At 40.4% G+C, this 27,996-nt stretch overlaps 2 protein-coding genes across 2 annotated transcripts in view; one reads left to right on the top strand and one right to left on the bottom strand.

The window, feature by feature from the left end:
* Positions 1 to 74: 74 nt before the first annotated feature.
* Positions 75 to 6,760, bottom strand: nfe2l2a (nfe2 like bZIP transcription factor 2a). Its single transcript, XM_085250583.1, has 5 exons — positions 6,557 to 6,760; positions 3,322 to 3,567; positions 2,952 to 3,041; positions 2,662 to 2,853; positions 75 to 1,678 (listed from the first exon to the last, which is right to left on the bottom strand). Exons 1-5 carry the CDS (start codon positions 6,590 to 6,592, stop codon positions 458 to 460), a joined length of 1,785 nt encoding a protein of 594 aa, XP_085106709.1. The 5' UTR covers positions 6,593 to 6,760; the 3' UTR covers positions 75 to 457.
* A 4,472-nt stretch (positions 6,761 to 11,232) lies between these two features.
* Positions 11,233 to 27,996, top strand: part of agps (alkylglycerone phosphate synthase) — a 28,658-nt gene continuing 11,894 nt past the window's right edge. Inside the window, exons 1-12 of the mRNA XM_085249315.1 lie at positions 11,233 to 11,498; positions 16,636 to 16,725; positions 17,884 to 17,974; positions 18,062 to 18,182; positions 18,305 to 18,379; positions 19,231 to 19,302; positions 19,864 to 19,943; positions 21,121 to 21,201; positions 22,329 to 22,454; positions 22,580 to 22,688; positions 26,587 to 26,714; positions 27,067 to 27,118. Coding sequence (XP_085105441.1) covers positions 11,233 to 11,498; positions 16,636 to 16,725; positions 17,884 to 17,974; positions 18,062 to 18,182; positions 18,305 to 18,379; positions 19,231 to 19,302; positions 19,864 to 19,943; positions 21,121 to 21,201; positions 22,329 to 22,454; positions 22,580 to 22,688; positions 26,587 to 26,714; positions 27,067 to 27,118 — 1,291 coding nt within the window. The remainder of the gene's footprint in view (positions 11,499 to 16,635; positions 16,726 to 17,883; positions 17,975 to 18,061; positions 18,183 to 18,304; positions 18,380 to 19,230; positions 19,303 to 19,863; positions 19,944 to 21,120; positions 21,202 to 22,328; positions 22,455 to 22,579; positions 22,689 to 26,586; positions 26,715 to 27,066; positions 27,119 to 27,996) is intronic.

Genomic DNA, 27,996 nt, shown 5'->3' with positions numbered 1-27,996 from the left:
TCTGGCACCAATCTGTTGTGGGCTGTGGCTGCAGCATAGCACACAATATTGTTTTCAGTCAGCGGGAGGCTAAGTAGCTATATGAATAGTTTATTTCAAAGCACAGAAATCAGAATAAAAAAGGGGAGCAAATCATAAGGATAAAGTTATAAAATAAGTAACTGATTGAAATAGTCATTAGCATACAGAAATATAATATATATACAATATATATGTACAAACACAGTAACTTTTTTTTAATCAATCTCAGTGCTTATATTTACAAACTATTGGTTAAAGAATCTGTGAAGGTGTCGGAGTACAAAAGAAGTAAAATATAAAAAAATAGTAGAACATTCAAGAAAGCAAAAACTATACAATAGTTCTGCTGAGCTATTAACGCTTAAAGCTGAGCAACTACAAAGTTATTGCATAGTATAGTATACTATAATAATGAAGTACCATATTACAAAGGAGATCAGTGTCTGTTGTCACTTTTAAAAGTCTTTTTAATGCGGGGAACGAGAAAGACGCTGCCATCCGTTGACTGCTGAAGGGAGTACTCTGATGGGGAGTAGGAATTTCCCTTCTCATCTCTCAACATGCCAAAGACCTCCAGGTACAAGTTGTTGAGCTGCCACTTCATTTCCTTCAGGTCTGTCATGTTCTTGCTCTTCTCACTCAGCAGGCGCTCTTTTTCTTCCTTCAGCGAGTCCAGCTCACTCTCCAAACCCACTATGTTCTCCATCTTGCGTTTACGGCAGTTCTGGGCTGCCACCTTGTTCTTTCCGCGGCGGCGTATGTCGCGGACCAGGGCCAGCTGGGCCTCGTTCAGTTGGTGTTTTGACATCATCTCATTAAAATCATCAACGGGGAGGTTGATAATCATGTCAACGGTAAAGGGGATTTTTAGCGCCTTGGCTCTCTGTTCGTCTCTGGAGAGACGCACATTAGAGCGTTTCTTCGCTTTATCTTTGGTGAAGGGGGCGTTCTTGTGGCTGCTCTCTTCTCCTGGGTCCACCTTATGTTTGGGATTCTTCTCGTGCTCGTTTGGTTGCTGAGATGGTATAGATACGGAAATTGCTGCGTGTGCGTCATCTGGTTGGAAATTTAATGAAAACATCTCAGAGTAGTCAGATTCTGCGCTGCCAGGGTTCTGGTCCATCTCCTCCATGTCCGAGTCGCTGCATCTAAAGGACTCGCTTCCATATGCAGATTTTGCAGGACTTGCATTTGTAGAGATCCCCGAATCTGAGTCTGGCTGTTCTGTTATTAGATTTTGCTTGCTTCTGTCAAAGGCATCTCCGGGTGAGAGGCTGTACAAATCCATGGGAGTGAAGGGGGCCTCGTTCGGGACATCGGACATGGCAGCACTTTCGTTTCCTTCGAGCTCATGCTGACCACTGCTCTCTTCCAATATAGTGTTCTGATAAAATATGTTACAGAAACTTTCTGCGCCTAAATTGCCATTTAATTGAGAGGTTTTTACTTTTATCGGGCTGAGGCCATCAGCTGGAGCCATGCTGGGAACGGAGCTGTCAAATGTGTTCATAAACTCTGTGGGATCGACATTTAAACTGTTTGCTTTCTCATCTGTCATGGGGTAAAAAGAGTAGTTTGGATTCTGTATTTCAGGGCTGTCTTGAAGGGGATAGGTTGTGGTCTCCAGTGTGTCCTCCATTTGCATGTTGAGGCATTCCTACAAAAAAAAATTACAATTTTAAAATAAATGCACTCATTTTAAGTACGGCTTAAAAAAATCTCAACATTTATGTGGTAGGATATTAAAAAGCCTACAAAAAAAGACTTATCACACATTCAAAACTGAATGACTGTTATTAAGTGGTTTCATTGTTGAAATATTGAAACCTAAGATTAGTATGTTTTATAAGTATAATTTTACTCTATTAAATTCTCCTTCTTAATCTGTTATCATCACTAAACAGGGTTTCAGCTAACAAAGTCTGAACCATTGAGCTGTTCAGTTGTTGCAGCTCCCTGTGCTCCACTGAATGCCGGTAGAGCTGGTTTTAGCACAAGATTGCCTACTGTGATTAACAAAACTATCCAGTTGTTGAAATGTCAGAACTTCCTACTGCTGTAAACAGAATATCTTATCTTCATGAAGCAGCTTTTACAAGTTTGAGCACAATTCCACTCAGCTTTCATGTCTACACTTTTAGTATCATCACCAACTAACTAGATTAGTCCTGCCAATTCTATTTTGTGGTTACAACCGCAGCCCAGTCCACTCAGTCAAAGGTCGAGGCAACTAATGGTGCAATGCTCCACCCACCAGCTAATGCAAATATGAGGTGCCTTGAAACAGAGCTGATAAAGCAGCTAATGAAAATGACTTCACCTTTCTGCTACTAAGCAAAGATTTGAAGACACACCTGATCTGAGCAAGCTATCTTTTGGCTCTGCGCAAAAATGTTAGTGGCTATTAATCACATGAATTATATAACCCCTGAGCAACCATGCTTCTAATGCTGTAAAATGTCTAGATGATGAAATTTAGTCGGAGTGGAATTAGCAGTGTGCACTGGATTCCTAAAGCAAACAACAACTGTTTGTCTTCTAATGTCAAGCTCCTGCCATTTATCCATTTTTTTTCTTTTTGTATTTGTTCCACCTCACGAAATGCCATGTCGCTGAGTTCGTAGAATCTCTGTGTCATACCTGCAGCTCGGGGAGGGACAGAATCTCCATCCAGGCCTCCTCCAAATCTGGGGGCATTCCCTGTGGTGCTGGTGGTGGCAGCTGTCCTGGGGAGAGGGTGGCAGGTGATGGAGCTGGTTGTTCGGGGGACATCATCATGTTGCTGCTGATGGCTGCTGAGACAGCAGGTGTGTCCAGACAAACTGAAGTGTTCTAGGAGACAAAACAGATATGACAGTTTTTATACAGCTAAAAACGATGCCCAACAATCACGCGGTTCATTTCTGTTAATTTCTGATCAATGTTCTTACCTCAGTTTCTTCTACAGGAAACGTCTCTGCCAGTAGCTGCAAACATTCATCAAATGACATGGCGTCACTTGTTTCTGTGAAACTGGCATTCTGCAACAGAAGTTAAAATACCTTGTGTTACTTTTTACCATCTAGCATCTACCTGCTTTTTGGCACACCATGTTTTAACAGCAGCACATGATTGTGTATTTATAGCGCTCAGGTCCCTGCAGAGCACTGATGCAAAACTGAAGTCCAACCTGCGCTGCTGCATTTACACAGGATGAGGTGGTAACCTAGCTACAACACAGCCAGAGCCTATAAAATGAGGTGGGAGGGGTGTACCTTTGACATGAGTAATGATGGAGCGTGTATGTACCTGTGTACCTACCTCTAGAGGTGTGACGGCAGGCTGCAGCGGGGCTCGAGGTATGTATTCTCCCGTCTCCTCATCTAGCTGTAGCTGTGCCAGCAGGGCCTTCTCCTGCTCCCGGAGCAAATGCAGCTTCTTCTCCTCCTCCAGCTCCCGCTGCCTCTGGAGCTCATGCTCTTTCTGACGGTGGTTGTAGTCAAACACTTCACGCCTGGCACCAAGATCAATGTCTTGCTTCCACAGTATGTCAATCAGGTCCATGTCCTAGAAAGACAGCCGCAGATCGGTTAACAGAGTTTGCAAGCAGCCATGCTGTCCTGCATAGGAGTGTTCTGAGCATCGCAGCCAAACAGAACGTCCCTGCTGCGAAGCGTGACTGTTGCACCTGCCACACCCTGTCCCTCAGTATCTGATCACCGACAACAACACAGGCACTAATGTCAAGGGACAGAAACTGCATGAATAATGAACGCATTTCTCTCCTTCCTCTGTTGTCACCACACACCAGCAAAAGACACATATCCTCATTTGATACTTTTTCCAGTGAAGGGAAGTAGTCACTGCTTATCCAGTTACGCAGAAGTGTGAATTTGTTTGGCGTATTCAGACTCCCACACAGCCAGGGATCGTTTTTTAGCGAGTACTTAAAGTTCAGATTTAAAGGATGGTTCCAAACTAGTTTAGAAGTTAAATCATATTACACCATTTAGAAAATGTGGCCATAGTATACAGTATTATGGTTGGTGAAGAACATATGAGCGAAGAACATATAAACATATAAACAAAGTAGAATTGGCACTGTAATTCGTCAATTATGATTATGCGGTAAATGTATAATAGTGTTGCATTTACATTTGCCTATTTGGCAACAGCTACATTGATGCCAACCTATAGCTACAGTTCTTTGAAGGTGCTCAGGTTACGGCAAAGGCGTTACGGCAGGTTACGGCAAACCCTTCTGAGACCTTACGCTGTAGCGTAAGGTCTCAGAAGGGTTTGTGTTACAATGTACCTTTGTACCTAATCACACTATGAGGTCATAATGTCATACTGAGTGAAATTAAAATGCTTATTTCCTCAATTTCACCCTCACTAGGTATTTAAGTCAACTATTACAAGTACTACTAAATTATCTTAGCACAATAATAGTCTTGTCCTACATATATTTACACATTAGGCAGAGCATGCGATGACATTTTAGTACCATTTCCTGTAGATTTCCCCTAACTTGCCGATTGTTATTTGCCTTTTTAAACAAGGATGTCTAAAGATAAATTATGCTGGCCCCTTCTCTGGGCTTTTAGCAGAATTTATTTACAGAAGGAAAGTGTTTCACAAGGCCCAAGGATGTTACATAAACCCGCAATACTGGTTTACACAAAAAAAAATAAAAAATGAGCATGTGACTTGTTTGTGCCTCAGATTTGGGTGTAAACATTACTTATGAGCTTGGGTTTATAATACAAAAAAAGAGAGAGAGCCTAGAGGACACCAAAAGGGAACTCGGGGAGAATAAAGAACAAAGCAGAACAATGTACAATAAGGAGGATGTGGGACTGTTTAGAAAAACCCTGTCAGATAATGTTTTCTTCAATTTTCTTTTTTAATAAAAACAGGATGAGTCACAAGCCTCCGCAAACTAATAATAATGGCATATGAGCACCTATAAATACTTTAAGCCATTGTTGACACCATTTTCCTGACTACAGTTGTGGTGCTGAAGAAAAAAAAAAAAGAATCCACTAACCCTCTTTGCCTCTGTGTTGCATCAGAGCTATGACCACTGAAGGATTACACATTACTAAGGCTGCTCGCTGGTTGGAAGGTGAGCACACAACTAGACATTATGGTTTGTACAGGAATGAGGAAGTCCCTTAAAATGTCTGTGTGGGATGTCTAAACTCACTTCTTGAGGTTGCTGATGTTTTCTAACAAACAACAATAAAAAGAAGAAAAGGAAGGAAGAAAGAAAGAAAGAAAAAACACTTGTCTGTTGGTCACACCTAATAAGCTCATCAGACAAGTCACGCCAGTCCTTTAGAAAAAACAACCACCGCAAGGCCAAAAAACTGACTGTTGTCAGTCAGTGATTTCAGTGTGGTTGTTAAATTAGCCTGTTGTTATAATGCAGCTTTATAAACAGCACATTCTGTATTAATGGCAACGGCAACTGGGCTCTGTGAATATGGGTGTGCTTAAGTAATGGTGTCACAATCAACTGCCACAAGACATGGACCGGCACCAGAACAAGGGGGGGGAAAGGCTGAGAAAACTACTTCCTGCACCTTAATGCCACACAAAAACCAGTCAAAAAAGCTTTTACACACAGAGCCTTCAGAATGACAGTTACCAGAGATACATATTAAACTTAACAAGCCTTTAGTGTTGGTTGTTCATTTACTTATCTACAGTTAAACACAAGGCCCCGAAAGAGGCACCCGAACCTGCTCTTGTAACATACCCTTTTTCAACACCATTCAGTGGACATCCAATCTCAACTGTGGATGATGAAACACAGCTGCACAGCCCTTTGGGCCCTCATCAGTCAACTGTACTTCCACTGACCCTCACCTATGACAAGCTTAGCGAAACACTAAAGATGCGAGGCCATGTCACAGGAAAAAATAAACTTCAACCAAGTTCAATATTTTCATTCAGTGTATAAGAACAGGTCTAGTAATATTTGGTCCTTTTTTATTAACTCTGTAAAACACACAGCAAAGACATAAGCAGCAGTAAAAGAAATCATTCATGGTGGTTATAAAAGCTATCAGATATGGGATCACATGCTTTGAGCAGGAGGAGGGCGGGGTGGGCAGGGGGAGATGATGACACAGTTACGACAAATGCTTCAACACAGTCCAGGTTCTGTTTGTCTAACTTGCCAGGATAAAATAACCTGTTATTTTATTCGGGCAATCGATCACAACACTAATATCTGAACCTGTTCTGTTAATGGGGATTTTTTCCTGTCCAGGAAAAGCGTCACAAGTGGATGACTTGCAGAACTGAAAGACAGTTAACATGTCTAACTCTAAGACAGCCTGTCGGCGTAGTCTACCTCACACTTTTAAAGCTATAACGTCTGTAACACCGGCGTAAATACACTAGTACTGTAATTTAGCTGTAATTTAACTGATAAATAAAAGTTTACATAAAGTCTATCTCTCTAATAGCCCGCATTAAAAAGGAAGTTGACAGTCAATGTCAGATAGTTTGTCTAATCTTTTCTAGAGAGAAATACTCTATTTACCTGTTGACCGGAATGCATCACCTCCATTTCCATCATTATGGAGCTCTGTCGTGAGGTTTTGAGGGAAAAAAAACTCCGTATGATTGAAAAATTTGTGAGTTATTCCTTATATTGGATATAAAAATGGCGAGCGGTCTGGAGGCGATATAGTCCGTCACGGGAGCTGAGCGGCGAGAAGTGCTGCTTCCTCCAAACCTAATGAGCATTACGGAAATGATGGCCCTCCCCACCGGGATCGTCCCCCTCGCAGCGGCCTATGAGGGCTGGAGATAAGGACTGTGTGTGCGTGCGCATGGAGAACACAATAGTTGCCACGCAAAAAAATTACACAACATATTTATGTGTAAGTTAAACATTTTATAATACATTAACCATTACGTAATTTGCAACATGTTATATCGTTCGTTTATAGACAGCTTTATGTATGCCAGCTCATAAAAGAAATGTGTACCTTGTATTTTAACTTCGTCACTGATGTGACCAGACTTTGTTTGGTGCATACCTCCCCCTGCTGGTGACCGTGACCAGCGTGGAGCTGGAGACCCTGGGGCCCTGATGTTCCTTGTGCAGCTGGGTAGACCATCACAAAATCATAAAGAGAGAAACAGAACACCCACCTATATGTGGTAAAAGTCCCAATGCAGAATGATTCCTGTTAGTTTATATGTTTTTGTTTGTTTATTGGCTTGTTTGTTTTTGGAGGGGAGGTAGGTGCATAAGAGATACTAGTTCAAATGGGTGGAACTGTTACTAACATCTTTTGGGAGGAGGTTGGGGTGTGGGAGTCAGACTCTGCCATAATTCACTGGGTGCTATATTTGGAAAATCTTCATCTGTCAAGTAATGAATCATTACAGTGGGTTAACTAAATGTGCTACAAGCTAAATTATTCCCTGTTACACTATTTCTCATAAAATTAAACAAAACTGAAGTAATGATCTAAAACGTGTAAGTGAGGAATCTCAAAGATTTGCAGATCTGTAATTCCTTTCCATTATCAACATATATGTTTGTATTACGTAGTGTAGAAAAAATATATTAAAGTTTTAACCATTATAATGCACAAAAGGCTATTCTTCGAAACCGGTACATATATGAAGGTACTGTAGTGTGTAGGGTGTAGAAAAATTGTTTAGGTTATGTTAATAGTTTTATTGTTTAGGCAAAATTTGCTAAGCTTACCGAAATACTGCACATTTCAGTACATTTTGTAAGTAAATATGCAGTTTTTTACTCCATTTATGGGGCACTTATCATATGGTTAGTAAATGTATAGAATATAGTGCAATAATTTTAATGCATTTTATGCTATTTAATACTTATTCAATAGATAGATAGATAGATAGATAGATAGATAGATAGATAGATAGATAGATAGATAGATAGATAGATAGATAGATAGATAGATAGATAGAAACTAGTTAATCAATAGTAGTAATAATATAATATTCTAAAGCATAAGGATATTGGATCACTCTAGCTGTGTTTTATAGCTGCTTTTTATTAAGGTACAGTCTAATGATTTCTTTCACCACATGTGCTGTAGATTATTAACATTAATAATTAACATTAATAACAACATCAAACATTGATCCACCTTGACAAACTAGAACATTAAAATGCTATTTTAACAGTAAAGCATATCCATTAACAAGTTAAGAGTATGAAAGAGGACATTCTCCATAAGCACTACTTTTCATTCAGCTAAATGTTATTGGTAATTCCTCGGACCTTTCCAAAAATTGGAATGTGGGTTATGATTTATTATTACTTTTCCACTTCCTAAGTAGGCTAAAGGATGTAAATCTTCAATCCACACTGGTGGAGAGCACAGGTATGCAATAAACGTTGTAGCAGTCGATCTAAGATTCGCCTATTTAAGAACATTAAGAGGAAGATAACCCAAAGAAAAACCCTCATTCTTAATCACATTTGAATCATTCTGAAACCTCGGCGTTAGTAAGAATTCGAAACCGAGGTGCCATTAAGTGGCTTTTCAGATATGCCCGCGTAATAAGACAGACTTGTTCCTGGTTGTAGCACCCATCTGTGAAGAGTCTCGCACTAAAGTGCAGCTCGCTGTGCCACTACGTGAAATTACACTAAAAAAGCCTATTTTTGCCTCTCGTGCGCGCTCCTGAATACGCGTTCACGTTTGGCAGCTCCACGTCGACATTCTTCCAGCTGCATATAGTGAACTGCACAGCACTGGGGGAAGAAAAGGTAAAAGCGGCGGCGGCCACCTTACGATTAGAGCGCTGCAAGTTCGCCGATGGACATCAACTGCAGTGAAAACAGGCGTTTGCAATGTGAATCTATCCGTGGCGTGCAAAGTCCTCAGCCCGCTTTCATCTTTTGCATTTTATGATCTAGACTGTTTTCCCCTCGTGTTGGATTGCAGCTGGTCCCTTGTGTCTACCTATATCAGGTACAGTATGACTTGCAAAGCTCACTTTGCCTTTAAAATCGTACTTCTTAAAGAAATAATCGTTAAGATTCCGGTTGGCACGTTGCAGTGTTGATTTTGAACGTTATTTCTGCACTTCTGAAGTTGCTGTCATTTGGTTGCTGATGAAGTGCCAAGTTTCCAACTACATTCAAACTGATAGAACTCAATACTCCTGGAGCTCAGCTGGCCTTCTGAACTTCCCTCATTGCTATCATATCACTCTTTAGTAAATGGGTTATTCTCAAGAGACTGTTTAATTCAGAAAGTTGTTAAAGCTCAACAGGTAGACTCATTTATACCCGGTGGTACTTGAAGTGGAGTAATCCTTTCAAAAAGGTATCAGCAACAGTGTAAAACTTAAAATATGCCAGCCAGCGTAGATGCAAAATGTAACCTTTGCAAGCAACCAGATGGGCAAGACTAAAGAGGTAAGTAAATACACTCAAGAACCATTTCTGAGGAGGTTGCACTGCAGGATCAACTTTTGCACACACCCAAATATTATTTAGGTCTTTAATCATTTCTGTATTGCTAACAGCGTGTAAAAAGACACCACCTGGCCTGCTATATACCTGTGTGGCTCTAGGGAGGAACCACCAAACAGCTCGCCTTTCTTTAGGCCCGTCCTTAACGCATTTAGATCTTAGCTCTGCTATTTTGAGCTGTTTTCTGTTATATATTTTTCAGTGCAGTCAGTATAGTGAAAATAAAAAAGATAATACAACATGGCTGTCCTGTTTTCCCTTGCTTTTGTGCCTTGCTGCAGGTTGAAGGAGCACCCAGTTGTGAGGAGGATAAGGTTCCACACAAGGACAAACCTATGAGGTGGCACTGTGGCTTTCCAAATAAAGTTCTGTGATACACTTAGACTCTAACTGCCCGCAGTCAGTGCATTACAGAACTTTGTTTTGGAAGCTAATACTTTAACCTTTTGGAAATAAAACCTCAAACATCTGGACATTTTAGTTTATAGAACGTCTTATTGTTTCTGTTGGCAAATGTTGTGTAAAATAAAGTTTCTATTTTAAGATTTTTTTACAGTCTCTTTCCTTCAGTACTTTAATCCTAATTGATATGTACTTCACAATAATGTTGCTTGTGGTGTATTCGTTTCGTGTCAAATCATTAGTTTAAAAGCAGCCATGTGGACCATATGGAAGCGCTAGTCACGCTGGTCAGGTGATCGAGTGGAGGTGAAGCAGAAAGGTAAACAGCGTTGACTGTTTCAAGTTACTCTGTTTTTACAACCACATCAAAAAAAAGTGCACACATGAGACAGGTGATGATGCAGCCACAGTAAAGGGAAATCATTACAGATGTACAGATGTTCTAGGATTAGTTTAAATCTTTAGATTTGGATTCGTCTTACATATACCTGGCTAAAACTAAGACAATTAAAAAATTCTGATACTTAACTTACAGGTTTGCTGAATTGCATGTTTCCACTGTTCACTTTCATGCATTTGTTTGAAAATGGTGTTTAATGTAGGGTATAAGTGCTTCTTCATAAACCCGATAAACTCTTTAATATTCCAAACAGAAGGGTTACAGTTGTTTTATATAATTAACTAATTGCATTTACTATCTCAGCCACAAACTGTATACTCAGCCATATAAAAGATGCCTCAGCAGTAAGTGTAACATATGGAACCAGCCCTTTACAGTCTACGCTAATGTTGCAATGCATGCTGGGAAACGAGTTAAATGGTGCATTCAAACACTTCTCGGTAACTCCTTTCAGAATGTGGTGGGAGCTTTGCATTGATGTCAACGGTTCGTTTAAAGGTTGATGGATAAAATAAATAAATCAAATGTTTTATTCATTTATTTATAGTATGAACCTTATGGAGATTGTTAGGCACAAGTGCAATGCTTATCGCCTAGAATCGTGAACAGTTTTCTTTTCTTGGGTCCTAAGATGTGGAAAATCCTTAATCCAAGTTCCAAAAGCTAAACGTGTTATTAAAATCTATAAAAACGCAAAATGCTTATACTTGGGAAGCTAGAACCAGTCCATGTTTAAATAACTTCAAAATAACCTTAAAGAATGCGCTGACCTATGCTTTTCTTAATCGACTTACCGTTTTCATGCATAAACTAGCCCTGTGTCTAATAACAAATTAATTTACCCAAAATAACAACATTTATTTTGTATTGTATGCTTTAAAATCCTAATTTTTACATTTAACACTCGCGTGTGGGGTTTGTTATTTCCTACAGGCATTGAATGTGCCACACTTTCCCTGCTCTGACCTCTGACAGGAGCTCGCGGATCTGCTCCCTCCTGTACAAACACGGAAGCAGCATGGCGTCCAACAGCAGCGGCAGCGATAGCTCTGACAGGCAACGCATTGCACAGCAAAGACTGAGTGTAATTGCCGGACATTTACAGAGACCGGTGGAGGGTAACTCGGGCATCCTAGCCGCGGAGTGCAAAGCCCAGGGAGACAAGCTAGATGTCTCCAGCGAGCGGAGGACTGTGCCGAGGAGGAGGTACGAGGCTGTGATGGAGCGGTGGACGAGGGGGGCTTATCCGCTGTGGTTTTGGCTACTTCTTAAGTCAAACTTAAGTGCATTACCAGCTAAACATGAGACATTTGGGTGGCGTGCAGCGGTAGGCTGGTTGCTGTCTCCCCACTAGACATAGATGTCTGTTAGAAACGTAGCTGAAGCGGAGTTTGGTTAGCTTCATAGCTAACGTTTCTAGGCTACAGAGCAGCCATTCATTTGCTAAGGGGTGGGTGCGGCTAAGTGTAGGAGGAAGAAGTCGACTTTCTTAAAGTTTGCCAGCTGTAACTTTCATCCACTCTCGAAGTACATTCTTTTATTTGTTATGTAACTATGTTTCCTTTCAGTGAAGTCCTTAGTGTTTGATTAATCCGATTTGATATTCATTAACTGTTACTGAGCTGTCCGATTTAGTGGGGTTGATAAGCGGTTCTCCTTTTTTTGGAGTTGACCCGTTAGCAGGTTCACCAAAATTTTGTCTCTTGTGAGAAGACATCTTTGGTAAAATAGTAAAGCAGCCTGTAGCTAAAGTGTAACAACAGTCAGAGGAGACAGAGAAACTTCTGTCTCTTCCGTTTCTCTGATTGGTCAGGACAATTGGTGGTCTGACTTTCAACCTATTAGCAGCCTAGTGCCTTTTGAGGAACCCCCACCAGAGCACTGACATCTAGTGTCTGTGGCAGATAACAACAGCTAACACAATCGGCAAAAGTATGTGCATCTGGCCTTGTAATGCGTGCCCCTTTCAGGCCAGTATGACACAGTGATAATGCGGCTAAATATTATGTCTTATACCCCTGTCTGCTATACTTGTGATAGTTTGATAGTTGAGGAAATGCAAAGCAAAAACAGTTACACAGCCACTAGCTATCTGCCAAACTTATAATTCAAAGAATCAATTGACAATGTGAGACTAAACTATTTATATGGTGTTAGAGAATTTCTGTTTCAGTGGTATAACTACACTTCTTTCATTCAGTCCTGTTAGTGTCTCATTTAGAGTGAGGCAGCTTATCTTGTAATTTAAAGACACTACAGCATTACAAATGGAAGCCGCAGGGACTCTCTTATCAGCAATTACTTGGTAAGACTAGGGAAAGAATTTCCTTGTGGTGAGAGGAAACCAAAGCGAGATGCCAAACACGTAATACAAGAAACACTTGGAAGGTTGGTTAGTCCCCATAGACTGGAAACATACAGTTCCAGAGCCAGAGGTGCTTAAAGATGATGAAGTACAAACTGTGGCGGATATGGTATTTGAAAATGTTTTGCATCACCCCTTTTTGCTATATTTTGCTAGGCAAATATGAAATTGGTAAAGGAATTTATCGAGACATGTACAAACATACATGCAAATACAGTATATAAGTCAAAAACAGTTTGTACATTTCTAACAGCTTGAAAATCAATATTTGGTATGACCACCTTTATTCTTCAACAGACCTTAACCTCTCTTATTTAGCACTTCTTGTAATTTCTTTTAGTAGTCTTTGGGAATAGTTCTTCAGGCTTCTTGAAGGAAATTTAGAGCTTTTTGTTTGGTTTTTTTTTATGATGGCTACCTTTTGTTCAGCCATCATCTATTTTCTATCAAGTTGTTCCCACAACGCTTCAGTAATGTTGTGCTCTGGGGGGCCCAATCCATGCCTGATAGTTTTGCATTGTGTATTTGTTCTATCCAGATATATAAGGTGTGCTTTTACTGCTTTGGCAGTGTGTTTAGAATGATTGTCATGCTGAAAAATAAAGTTGTTGTCAATCAGATGCTTTCCAGATGGTATTTCTTGGTAGATCACAGTTTTGACAACACCACTGGCTTAAATGTAGTTCCAAACATGACAGAATCTTAACCATGCTTTACAGATAGCTGTATATTGTTATACACCTCTCCCGACCTTCTCTGTACTATTGATAACAATTTAAACCAAAAACCTCACATTTGTAACCATCACTCACTGAGACCTGTAGCCCTTGATTTTCAGCCCAGTTCTGGTGTATTTTGGCATACCTCAGTCTTTTTTTTCACACTTTCCCTTCTTTAAGAATGGCTTCTTGACAGCCACACTTCCACTGAGACCCTTTCAAATGAGGCTTCAGTGAACAATAGATGGATGAACTGAAGGGCCAGGTACATCTCTCAGGTCCTTTGCTAGGTCCTTTCTGGATTTTTTTCCCCCAGTTTCTCAAGGACATCACTTTTTTATACTGTTTATCTGGTAAAGATATCTTTTTTTGTCCTCGACTTTTTCCTCCAGTTTACTTTTTAAGGTTAGGTGCCAAGTTTTTGTGTAATAGCTGGTTGGGAATCACTGTGTTGCTGCAAAAAATACAATTTAAATTTTTAAATAATTATGTGTTTCTGTGAGAGGCTGCTACTAAGTTTTTTGGTAAGTTTTTTAAGGACCTATATAAATACAAGTTGTTATTATTAGTATGCTTATTTTTTATTATTAAAAGTTTTTAATAATAGAATTTCAAAATTGATTGTTAACTTAGTTGATTAGGCAGCCTTTTATCCTTAAATGATTCATAGGTCAGTTTTATCGTGTAAGATAACGTTATCTCACTTTCTTTTGTTACAAAATAAGATTGTCAGGCATACCAACAGTAAAACCTGCTCTAAATGTTGCCACAAGATTGAGTCAGTCTTTGAATCGGGTTAAGCAATTACCTGCAGTATCATTTTTTTCCTCCCTCCCCCAATGTTAAGTGGATTAACAAACAGAAAAAAATTCCTCTGAATATGCTCAGGTTCAAGAACTGGGCTGAAAATGAGTGAAAAACAGCCAATACCCAAAGAAAACTTTAAAAGACTTTTAGAAGTCTGAAGAACTATTGCTTAAAATCAGTTAAAAATACAAAGGTCTTGCTCTTTGGATGCTAAATATAAAGAAATAATTGGCAACTCAAGACTTTTTGCACAGTAATGTTGATGGCATCTAATAGGAACCTATAAATGAATGGAAAATGAAAGCGAAAGAGGAGAGTAGGGAAAGGTACCTAATGCCTCACGGCAGGAATCCAGCAGCCTGAGCACATACCAGCATAACTGGTGGGGTTGTTAGGGTCACCTGATCCAATCATAATTGTAAGTTTTATTAAAAACGAAATGTAAGATTCATTGAAAGATGTGATTATATCCTGTTCATTCGGGGCTTTGTGTGTGATGGGAAGCATTTTAGCTTCTGTTTTAAAAAGCATGTTTAAGCAAGAATCTTGATGTACAGGTTGTGTGTTCTCCTAAAGCGGCAGTTGACAAGATGTTGTGTCATCACACATGTAGTAATCTTTCCGTGAGAGTGAAGTAGATTTCTGTCACGCCTTTGGGCTTTGTTTGCTAGGTACTAGAAAGTAGTACGAAGAGCAAAAGTCATGCAGGAAACGGGCTGAGCAAACAGCTTTTACTTGTGGAAGGCATTTTTCAGTCAAAGCATGCCTCATTCACTACGACCATCACATTAACTAGATTGCATCATTTTAAGGCAACTTTACTTTTTATGGATCAGAAATGTTTGCACGGATTTGCTTCTCTATCTGTACAACAAATGGCGTCATCTATCTTTAGACCAGGTTTTGATTAGAAAGAAACACTTGGAAAAAATCTTTAAGGGAGGATAAAAGAAGAAACTTTTAGAAGTACAGCTTCCAGGATGGACAGGAATGTAACAGATGTTGTGTGGAGACAGAGTTGGGGTGCACACAGACTATGTCCACCCAAGCAACCCTGCCCCACAATTTAGGAATCCTTAATAGCTGGAAAGAGAGTTTCTGTTTTTTGGTACCTGTACTTTAATAATAATGATAATAAGAATGGATTGCATTTATATAGCGTTTTTCTAGGCACCCACTATTCATTCACTCTCACATTCACACACTTTATAGCCACAGCTTCCCTGGGGCAGACTGACAGAAGCGAGGCTGCCATATCGCGCCATCGGCCCCTCTGGTCAACACCAGTAGGCGGTAGGGTAGAGTGTCTTGCCCAAGGACACAACGACCAGGACAGAGAGAGCAGGGGGATCGAACCGGCAACCTTCCGGTTACAGATGAGCTTCCCAATCCCATGAGCCAAGGTCGCCCCTATGAAAGTTAGTAGTCTGTACTTACTGGTTTACTGCCAAACACAATGCCCAGCTATGGAGACAGTTTTATTTCGCATGTACAGCAGCTATTACACTCCATCAGTGGTGGTGAGGATTCAATAAAGTATGACTTAGTGTGTCACTCCTGCTCGTAATTTAGAGAAAACCCCATTTTGGCATGTGTTAATCTTAATAATGGCTTTTATGCCAACAGTAGCATGCCATCCCAAGTGACCCGTGATTATTGATCTGTACATGGTTGTACAGCTGTCTTTCTTTAAGAAGTACAGCACACTAGCATTGTACAGTACAGTCATAAGGCGGTAAAGCCAGCATTTGTATTTTGATATCTCAGAACAGTAACAGAATAGTGACAGTTGTTGAAATTTACATCTTTGCAAAGCAAGCACAGCCACGTAGTATCTGTTGACTAGTTCCCAACTTGGTTCCTGTTTGTACAGTGGAAAACACAAAGCGTAGTTGGTGTCTACGTGCCATTTTTGTTAAGTGTAGCCTGGAAGTTCAGCACACACATTTAAGTCTAATCCTAAAAAGCTGAGGAGTGTTAAAAGTAGCCGTTGAAAAATGTCTGATTGGTGCCATAAATGTAAAATATCTAATGTATTAAATGGAGCTCAAGGACTGTATGCTCACTTCTTCTGTGGATGGACAAGTTGTTTGAATGTGTTGCCTTTGCAATACTAAAAGAGCCATGTGTTTGCTAACCTGTGGGCAAAGCATTTGGGTGTGCCTGTCTGCAGCCTCCCATTTTGTAAATTTGCCACTTCATAGCCACCTCAGGTTAATGGAAAAGCTGGGAATGGCTTAATAAGATTAAGGGATATTCTATATGTCTGGCTTTTCAGATAACATCATGAGATTGTCAGGAAGGATGCTGAGCCAGTATCCAGCCCAGAGGGACTGGGATGGCAAATTAACCAGGGCACCACACCCTGGAATAATCCCCACATGTTCTATTGTAATTTTGAGTGATAATCTGCCCAAGTCCTAACTTGTACCTAAATTCATTTTTTTCACAGACAGGAGATTATGAAATGGAATGGCTGGGGATACAGCGATTCAAAATTCCTGTACAACAAGAAAGGCCAAGCAGAATTTACTGGAAAAAGGTAAAGTATGAGAAAGCAGCCAGCACTCTTAGGTAAAGCTTATTCTTATCTGTTGGTGAAAAATCAGTCATTACTTGGTCTCATCCACTCCCTCTAATCTAGTGTTAGCCACTGTGTTGAGCTTTAGCATTCATTCTGTCTGTGTAACTTGAGGCTGCAGCTTTGCATTGATCTTTTTTTTTTTTTTTTTTTTTTAACAGCCCACTACTTGAACCCAGCCTTTGAAAATCAGTCGCTGTCTCTGTGCTTGCTGTGTGCTCACAACAATGTGGTGCTACTGCCACCTAGTGGTTGGCATTTAAACTGTTTATTGTCATCTGAGAAGGTCACTGGTTGTGATTTTCAGCACTCAGGTGCCCATTAGCAGAAACAACTCACCAATTTCTTAAAAATATAAGATGAATATTATGCTGGCAGTCATGTGTCTGATGGTAAATGCAAATGTAGGTGTAAGAAAAAACGTACTTTTAATTGCTGCAGATTCCCAGAAACAACTGTTACTCAGTTCCTCTGCATATCCTTTATCCATGCCTGCCACGACAAGAGCAAAGGTGTAGGTGGGTCTTGTTTCCGTAATCATCACAGACAGCTCTGGGAGAGGTAGCTGTGCTTGTGAGACAATCAAAACAGAGAACTGGCACAGTATGTACGAGCACGTATTATCAAGCAAATTGTTTCCTCCTGTGTAAGCACTTACCATAAAGCCCTCAGGGCTTTCCGTGCCCTACCAACAAAAAAAGCTATCTGGGTGTTGTATATCAGCTGAAGCAAGGGTGACGTCCTCCTTGGCTCGCTTGCTGCAGGAGGGTTTTTTTTTTCCTCACTTAAATACTGCATATATTTTACAAAGGTACACCATAGTCCCCGGATGGGCCCAATCTGTGACACCAGCACAATTATGAAAGTGATGGTAAAGGAAAAGCAATAACAGCACTGTCACTGCTGCTCTGCTTGTCTAATAACCTCACTGGACTCAGATCTCATACTGTATTCTTATTAGCCACAGGTCTGGTTCTCCAAATGAATTTGCCCAGTCAAGCATGGAGATATTTTCAGTTTCAGAGTTTCACTTCTGCTGCATTGAAGCTAATACATGAGACTCGGTTGATTATTTTTAATTGGTAATTCAAACTTTCTTTCCTCTTTTACACAATCCAGGTATAGGCTGAGCGGTATGATCATCCCCGGCCTCAGAGAGTGGATGGAAAGCACGTTCGGTGCCAATCTGCAGCACAAAACTCCAGCAGCAGTGAGTAACAGCTCCTGTTTATTTGTTGCGACTTCGATGAATGGCATTGTGCAGAAGCCATAACCGCTGTGGTTTGTTTTGTTTAAGCCAATTCTGAATAGCAGTGCTGTCCAGCCTCCCACTCTAAACGAGGCCTTCTTGAAGGAGCTAAAGTCCACAGGCATTCCCTTCTCTCATGACGCTGAAGACCGGGTTTTTCGCTCTCATGGTAAGGCAGAAAAAAGTCTTTTAATGTCTGTGAATTGTAATTTAATTTGCAACATTTTTTTCATTTGTTATGAAAATATTTTTAAAATGGTGACGTAATTTCATTTTTAAATTTTTTTCCAGGCCATTGCTTACACGAGATCTTTGCTTTGAGAGAGGGGAAAATTGGCCGTGTTCCAGATTTGGTTGTATGGCCAAGTGAGTTCAGAAGCTATGCTGTCACTGTTAAACATGTGTATATATAATTTCTTTCCACTGTGTGTCTGCTTTTCTCCTCCTACATAGCATAACTGATCCCTCCTACTGGCTTAGGTGATTTAAAGGGTTAATCTCTGCAGCGGCAGGGATATTAATATGTATGAGTAGAAGCTTAATAAGAAGCGTCAGGGGGAGGACGGTTGACACCCAATACTCCACAGTCTGGCCCTGCATAGTACACTCATAAATTATGATTCTGAGATTGGTTTTCTCTTGTTATGGCTAGCACTATTTTATCATGCAAATAAATGTTGACTGATGGTTGAAACTTGATTAGCAGCCTCCCAAATGGGAAGCGAATCACCAGGCAACTGTAGGCACATTCTCATCCACAGTGGCTAGTCCCAAGTTTTAACTTTTCCAACCGTACAAATGCACTCTCATCTACTAAATGTGCAGTAGATGTTTTGAGCTATAATTGCCATTCCTCGGTAGCCTCTACAAGTGAATTTTAAGTGGATGTTTAGTTTGTGGAGCTGTAATCCTTTGGCCTACGCTATGTGTTTAATTGGATGCCCAAATGCAGTAGAATGTAAGCATTTCTCACTGCCTCTTAAAAGCTCTCGAGGCCAGTCAAGCACATCCATGTACTTTGGTATTGCTGTTCATCCCACTCGCTCACTGCCCCAGTGTGAATGTATATGGGCTCTGATTGGTTAAAATACATCTGTATTGATCTAGCATGTCCCACCCAAGAGAGTGTAGCTTCATGCAGTTTGACTCAGCCTGAAGAAAGCCCGAGGCAAATCAAAGGATGCCCTGTCAAAACAAATCTTCTATGTTTTTTGCAGACTGTCACAATGATGTAGTGAAAATTGTGGAGCTCGCATGCAAACACAACGTTTGTTTGATGCCATATGGAGGTGAGCTATGAAATCAAAGGCGTTAATCTACATAATTAGCTTTTATGTAAAATTACTATGGGGCTCTAGTTTATTTGCATTTCGCAACTTGTAACATATAGTGTAATTTCATCCATCAGTTATCTGTTTTTTATGTGGGTGGGTGAGGGCTTAGTGAAAGCTTTATTATCTATATTATAGATGCTGCTGTTAAAAGTAGAGCAGTGGACACTGCACTAATTGTGGTGGTTACAACCATAGGAAATGATTGTAACTTTTTTGTTTGTTTTCTTCTGTCAGTCACTACTAAAAAATGTCATGCTAATAATATGGGAGAAATAAATCTTACGTATTGTTAGTTTTATTGCAGTTTGCGAACAGGTTCGTGACAATCATATCAATAAAAGTCAGTCATTCATTACTGCAGTGAAATCCTGAAGTGTGCAGACGTGCCATAAGAAAAAATTATATATTGCACCTCAAGGATGAGCTATTCAGATGGTGCTTTTCCTCCTGTAACGTGTCAAAATGACTGCTGTGAAAAGGAGTTTTATTGTAACAGTGGTTTTTATTATCTCTTAGGAGGGACTAGTGTCTCTAGTGCCCTCGAGTGCCCCCCAGAGGAAACTCGTTCCATCGTGTCGTTGGATACCTCACAGATGGTACGTAAACACCTGCGCGATCAGCGTTAAGGACAACTAAACTAAAATCAATCTATCTGATCTTTAAAGTTAGAACAATAATCTGAAAAGAGACTGAGAGAGAGTCAGGCTGGATCAGTATACTTATTCATAGACACCAGGCCATAAGCTGAAATGGATATTAAGATTAATATTCAACGTGTTGTTTTCTGTGTCTATTGTTGATATCTCTTCAGGTTTGGATTACTAAAAAAATGTGTCAAGTAAAATTGTGTTTTTGGCAAAACATGATTGTAGTAATAGTACATGTACATTATTTGGGCTCAGGAATTCCTTCTTTTTATCAGCTGATAACAGCCAAGTAATAGTGGAAACTGTTAGTGTGTGCTACAAGCTATTGCATTATGAGACTGAGTGTTTCCAGTGTTCTTTTTTTCCCATATACATCTTTTTTTTTCAGTAACATGAGTGCAGCCAGAGTTAGAATTGGTAAATTAGTTGTGTGGATAGGGACAAAACCCAAGTGATGCACCAGCCATTAATCTCAATACAATCCCAAACAAGTCCCCATAAACATGATAATCTTTTATCGGATACAATATAAAGTGGTGAAAATTGTCACTGTACAGTAAAGCCCTTTGATCCATGCTCACCCAGAGGTGATATGCAAGCTGTCTACAAGCTCCTAGCTCACCACTCATTGAGTTTGCTGCCACTGACATCAGTGACCAGCGTTCTGTGTCAGGGATCAGAGGTCAGGTGTCTCCAGCTGAACCACATGAAAGGAGCAATGTAGTAGGAACGTAACGTTTATTAGCTCTGGGGACTAATTTATGACCTCCTATAGGTAGGGCTAAGCCTTTGGGAAACTGACAGTTGTCTCCCATCCTTGTCTGCACACATTCGTCCTCAGACGTTTTGATGAAAAACATACCGTGTTGTAAGCAAACTGTGAAGAGACTGTCTCCACAGCCTGCTCTTGAGTGCAATGTTTATGTCTGAGTCTGAGATATTTTAAGTCAACATAACAGATGTAGGCAGAGCTCAGATGACAGACATGGCGATATACAATATGTGTTTGAAAGCAGCCGTTTTACACAAAGGAAACGGCTTTAAAAAAACATTTCTCCCAAAAAACTTTGTGAAATATAAAATGTATGTTTATGACGTCCTCCGACATGTTGTTTGTTTGTCACAGAACCGCATTCTGTGGATTGACGAGAAAAATTTAACTGCCCATGTGGAAGCTGGCATTGTCGGTCAGGATCTAGAGAGATTGGTAAGTACTGCTCGCCCATCCATTTTAATTCACCGAAAGAGCTTACGTTAATATAAAGCGTTGTGCCAACAATCAAGCTGTGCGCCTGTTCCCTAGGAGGCTGTCTGTGCTCATTCACCTTGGTACTCTTTGCTCAGTAGATCTAACAGGGTGCAGGAAGGAGTTTGCGGTAGGAGCAGAGCGCTGAAGGGGAGAGATTAGAGTCTGAGACGGTGGTCATGAGCAGATGGCACCATCAAGCTAATTCAGAAAAATGGAAAAGGAGCAGGCGTTTGATGTAGAGGAATGCGTGAGCTGCATTTAAAGCAGACTCCACCTCTGCATTTAGACTGGGCCGATTTCATAGAGCAGATGGGTCTGCATTATAAACTGCCTTCCAGAGGAATGCTGTGATAAAACAAGGCTTGACTTTACCCTTGTGCTTCTGGGGAGCATTGTTGTTGTACTTTAAGATCTTAATTATTATTACTGTTGAATGTTCCGCCTAAAGATGCAATCTTTCAGTGCTACGTCTGCCTTAAGGAGAATGTGTGGGCTCCCAATGACCTACACATTCTCCTCAAAGCCTTGGGGATAGTGAATCTGATGAATAGATTTCTCAGAAGTACATTGTTATTACTGCATGGCAAGGAACAAAGCCATACAGTGTGTTTTCTGTTCTTTTTTTCTTTGTGGAAGAGGAATGTGTAAGCAGTCTTGCCTGCATAACTCATACACTTAAATAAATATGTAAAACTTACTATTATTTTAGTTTTACTAACAAAGGCTTGTGTGTGCTGGATGTATCAAGTTTACAGGCATTATTTTGCACATGACAGCAGAGCTGCTGTCAGACTAAAGAGAGAGAGATCAGTGCATTATTTATTCAGTCTTTCCACTTGGTTTATTTTGGGCCATTATAAAACCACCAATGCCATAAAACCGCCGTTTTTACATTGCGGTATAACTAGAGCAGTGACATGCAGCAGCAGAGGTGCAATTATATTTTCCCTTTGCTTGCGCATTCTCTTCGCTTGTTATTAAAACATTCTCGTGGGTTTACGACATCATTGTTTACCACACATTTCTGGCTCCCTTTTAAGTTAAAAACAAACATGTTTTTTTTATATTTTTCCATTTTATTGCAGCTTAATGAGAGCGGCTACTGTACAGGACACGAGCCTGACTCCATGGAGTTCAGCTCCCTGGGGGGCTGGGTAGCAACCAGAGCATCAGGTATGAAGAAGAACATCTATGGCAACATTGAGGACCTGGTGAGTGCGCAGAAACCTGTAGAAAGAAAATTATTACATTAGGTTTTGTGGGCTTCACGTCTTTAAGTTTGGGCAGGTGTTGTTTGGTTCTAAAGCTGCTTTATCGCTGTGTTCTCACTGAATAGGTTGTCCACATAAAGATGGTTACCCCACAAGGTGTGATTGAAAAGAGCTGTCAGGGACCTCGCATGTCCACGGGGCCGGATGTTCACCACTTCATCATGGGCTCGGAAGGTTAGATGACTTTCTCACGTTATTCCAGTTCAGGAGTGCATGTGGGCGTGTGTGCAGTTGTGTAAACATGCATGTCAATGTGGGTTTGTGTGCGTGTCTTTGAAACCTCTGTGATAAAACGGTAACATCAGGATGATTCTCATGCTCTCCGCTTCTTACACATTTACTAGCATTGGTGGAAATGTGATCTGGAGAGGTGTTAGTTAGGAACCAGCAAGTGTCCTCTGCTCCCCATCTGCACTGTCCTGTCCTTGTGAATGCCCACAGAGAATACTGCCATATGTCAGGTTTCCCCTGCATAATGAAGAGGTTCAGAGACTCTTGGCATCGTTATGTTAAACAGCTGTGGATACAAACTTTTTATTTGCCCTACAAAGCTCAGCAATCTGCTCCTCGACTGGGCTGGGACTGCTACAGAAGTCTCTATTTGCGTTCAGCGAAACTGATCTCAGCAACAGTATCATACCAAGAAACAGGGTTTGAAGGTTGGAAGTTGTGTCCTGACCGCGCAGATTAACTGTGAGAGGTCGTGTTTTGACTGACAGTTGCCATATATGGGTAGTTTCAAATTAAGCTAGCCACATGTATTTTTACTCTTTATGACTCAGCCACCACAGAATTAAAGATCTTCTCCAAAGAATTTTGCTCTGCCTTAAATACGTTTGGCACTTTACACTTCATGGCTTGAACATGATTCTGCACTAGTAGACTGTAGGGTGCTCGGGACAGCCCTGCAGAAAAACTTTTGTTGTGAGATGACTGCAGTGTCCAAAGTATCTGGTACAAATGATCTGTGGGCTCTCAGTTAGGTTGTTGATGGTCCTTCAGCCAGATGCAGAGTAGTTATAACATACTAATACACATAAGTTACAACATACAAAGAGCTGAAGTGAAACCGAGCAGATCTTGGATGTTTGGTTATGCTTCTCCCATTCCTGGTGAACTCCTGTGAAAAGCCTGTGGCTCCCTTCCCTGTTCCAGCCCACTTGTCAGCCAATCAGCATTCGACCTACGCATAGCTGAGCTCTGCACTGTTGGGTTGTTGGATGCATGGGAGCATTTTTGCATAGGCTGAAAACCCATCTCCTCATAAGCTCTCCGTGGGCAAATACCTACAGAAGTACACAATGACCAAATCCAAGAATTCCTTTCCCAAAGGATGAATTTCTAAAAGATACTTGCAATGGGTTCCCTATTATTTATGCACTATGAACCCTTAGAGCCAGACTGTTTTATCTGCAAATACTATTGGCTTACAATAGCTATTTGTTGATCTGTCCATATCTGCATTTACATCATCCAATAAATTTAAATTTAAAAAGTAAAGAAGAGTTGGTAGGAACACAGTTCAACCATGTAATGAGTGTTACATCTTTTGTCCACTAAAGGGCATTCTGCAACTTCCCTGCAACGTGTTGGAACATCACAAACACATCAAGCTGATCCAACTAAGTGAACAACTACACATAAGCAGATTTCCATAACATCAGTTATATTTCATGTATCTGAAAGAAAACCTCAGCTGATTTGTAAAATATTGGAAATTTAAATCACCAAATATCAGTATCAATATCAGTCTTAAAAATCCTGTATCGGATTAAATATCATGTTACAATCAATATCAGAATAGTGTTTGTCTTGCTTACTGGCCAGTTATACAGCCAGCAATACATGGTGCATTGTCCTATGTAGTGTGTGTGTGTGTGTGTGTGTGTGTGTGTGTGTGTGTGTGTGTGTGTGTAAAGCAACTCTAGCATCTTGATGGCATCCAAAAAATGTTACGTTTGTGAAACAGTGGACTTGAGAACAACAAGCCTAGTTTGCTGCTTTTTCTGGATATGAGTCTATAAAAGATAATCAATTACTGAAAGTGAAAATAATAGCAGTCTACTTGTAATACATAGCTAGATATTGCTTACTCATGTACTCACTCACATGGTACAAATATTTTGAATATTGAATAATCTAATATCACAGTAGCACATTTTTTCTAACATGCTTCATATCTTCAAAACCCAAGCTTAGAGAAGGAGCTTTTTTGCAATTAAGGTGAGTGAAATTGAAGATGCTCTTGCTTCTGTGGTTGCTACACTGAGCAGAGATAGGACAGGACCACACCTCAGTGGTAGAGCATGTTGTTCTGGGAGGCCTAACTCTTTTGCTAAGAGGTCACACCAGCACACAGTCTCATTAAAATTATCTACCTCCTCACCGAAAGAATCCAATCCTGGTGTCTGACAGTAGGCCACAACAACAGCAAAGCGCCACGCTAAAACCCTCAACTATGCTCTGCATGTTAAGTGGAACGCATCCATTTCATTAGAAATTACTGTGAAACCTCAGACTTCTTATTCTCTGCACAACAACGGGTCTGTGTATCTCTCTGACCTTGAAGTAACCTGAATGCAAAGTAGTTCTTCCCCCTTGCTACAGCCAGTGTAAACAATGATTGGAATGATCAATGCTAATCCTTTTCTCTTTTAAACTCCCCTCAACCATGCAGAAAATACGATATGAAACCAACTAACGCTAACCTAATGTTGAGAGTTAAATGATTGATTTAAAGCAGTGGTTGCACAATGGTCAGTGGCTTTTTTGGTCAAAATATTTGCTGCTAAAAACGCTCTTCATTGTGAATATTCCCTTTCCGCAAATACGTAGCCTTTAAGATGAGGTTAGTCTAATAGCAAGAGTTCCAGTAAAGTTAGCTTAAGCTGCACTCAGTATTTCATTGCATCTGTCCCGAGAGAGTTTTTCCAGCATTGCTGTTCTTATTGCCTCCATTTAGCCCTCACCCTGGCTCCTCCTACAGTCTTTCTTTCTCTCCTTCTCTAGATCCCCACCCCTCTCTCATTAAGTGGCTTCTCCTGCATGCTATCAGGAGGGGGGGGGAGAAAAAACCCTTCTTGGGGTGAGGCCCAATGCAGTCACGTTTTCCAGTGTGCCACTAGGGAGCAGCATGTGGCATACAGTGTCACATTAGAGGCCTCATTAACAACCATAACAGGCTGATGAAGCCTCCTGATGGACTGTGTTCATGGGGGATACATTTATAAATGAACGTGATCTATAATGATACAGAGTGCACAGGGTGCAAGAAAGCAATTTGGATCATAGCAATAAAATTCACAAACTAGCTCTAATAGCTGTTGTTCATTGTTGAGTGTGTGGAGAAAGTGTAAAAATGGCAATTACGTGTTGTGCAAACCCATCAGATATTCTCTTTTGTTGTCCAAAACCCTTAAAATGTTTGTACAGTTCACTTTAAGAATAGATGTTTTTAAACTGTGCTTGTGTTCTTGTAGAAAAAGCAATGTTTTAATTTTTTTTCACTCATTGTAGTTTTCATTTTTCATCTGATAACAAAAGAAAGCATTTTGATTAGCCACATCTTTTTCAGAAAAGTCATCTGAAAGCAAGTGCTCAAAGATTGAGCTTAATTCAATTTTTTTTATGAGAAGAGATGGCAAACATCCTTTGCTACCCATAGTTTACTTTCAAATAAACATTGGGTATATTTGAACCAAGTGGTGTGAGGATTTCAGCAGCAGCAGCAGGTAATTGTTGAAAGCTTCCAGGTCATGAGGTCAGCCACAGGTTTCCTTCTACCTTGTGTGTGTGTTGCTGTTGTTGGTCTTGGTGCCTTTGATATACCCCTGCTTTACTTCCTGGTGTTCTTAAGCTGATAAATCTCAGTTATCCCCCAGTGTGTGGTAGAAAATCAGATCTGCTAAGTGAAATGTGAGACAAAGGTCACCAGAACAACCCCTGGGACATGTACCAGAGCCCTGTAAAACAGTCTTGAGTTCCGCTTAAAGCGGGTTAGGTCATATAAACTCTGGGAACTGATGTACGTACTTTTGTTCTGCTCAAAATCTCTCACTGTGATTTTCCACAGGAACCCTGGGCGTGGTTACTGAGGTTACAATGAAGATTCGTCCCATGCCGGAGTACCAAAAATACGGCTCTGTGGTGTTCCCTAATTTCGAGATGGGAGTTGCCTGTCTTCGAGAGGTTGCCAGACAGGTAACAGGTTAATCTCCCCTTCAGCATGTTGTGCTCTGTTGCTTCATAAAGCCATGTCTCAACATGAGATGGAGGCTAGAAAGTTACTGTGTTTGAGGTATGCACAAAATAAGCACTTTCAGGTCTTCGTTTTACCTCCTTTAAAGCTAACCTGGCAGAAGAAAGCAGGGAAAAACTGATTTATAGACCAACTTGCAAAGGCATCTGACGTCGTCAGACCTCATTTGGCCTGAAGTGCTGTCTCAGAGAGTCTGTATACTGTACATTTAGGACAAATAACCAAAAGCTATAAAGTCAAAGCTCTTTATTGTTGTTCATTCGACTAATTCGGGCCAACTTCTTTTCCCTGCAGAGGTGTGCCCCAGCTTCTATACGACTCATGGATAATGAACAATTTAAATTTGGTAAGTTTTATTTGGAGTTCACATTTAAGCCCATCTCAGTTATCACCTCTTTATGTGTCTATATGACTTTCATTTAATCTACAAATTCTCAACATTAGCTTTTCCCGTTACAAGTAGGACTTAATTTGGCTAGATTTTTCTTTTTTGTTTTTCCAGGCCCCAATAAAACCTTTGGCTTTGATCAGAGAGCTTTGCAACATGAGCCACATGATGTGGTTTAATCATTTCTTTAGTTTCTCCCATTTTATTTTGTTTGGTGTTCCACCTAACCATGAACGGCACTTGTGCAGCAGTCAATGATGTCACAACGGTCCATGCCACTGAATCGTTAAATTGATTATTATTTTTGCAACCGAATATCTGCGCGCACACACACACAAACACACAGTTTGAAGCACGATGAAAAATAAACCCGACCAGAATTAAGTCATTATTGCACTGAAGTTTTATGATGTTGTTTCTTCGGGTCCAGTGGAATGCATCTGGCATTCCCAGAGATCGCTGCAAAGTTCCCCAGTCTCGTGGGATCTCATTATCTTCCCTGTATTTCCACTTTTCACAGAGTAGGCACTTCCTAGCCTTACACAGGGAAGACAAAGTGACCAGGATCTTTTTTTCTTTTTCTTTTTCTTTTGGGAGGGGGGATAAAAACTAAAACTCATGGCACTATGATGCATTCATGGATTTAGTAACTTGTCCTTACTTTTTAATAATGATTACTGTGGAGAAAGTTTGTGTACTGTATAAAAGGGTTGGGGGTTTTTTTTTAGTTTGAGACTACACAAACAATTTAGCTCTACCTGTATTAATATATAAAAATAAGGATTTTGTATAAAGGAAAGATAATATAAACATATGAACATATCATTTTTGTTCAT

Source organism: Mchenga conophoros, linkage group LG16, assembly GCF_057382185.1.
Source record: "Mchenga conophoros isolate Kocher_MC1m ecotype Shallow Benthic linkage group LG16, M_conophoros_male_GT1.1, whole genome shotgun sequence".
In the NCBI taxonomy this organism is placed as follows: Eukaryota; Metazoa; Chordata; class Actinopteri; order Cichliformes; family Cichlidae; genus Mchenga; species Mchenga conophoros.
Note: the sequence above shows the minus strand (reverse complement) of the source record. Positions and strands in the feature narration are given on the sequence as shown.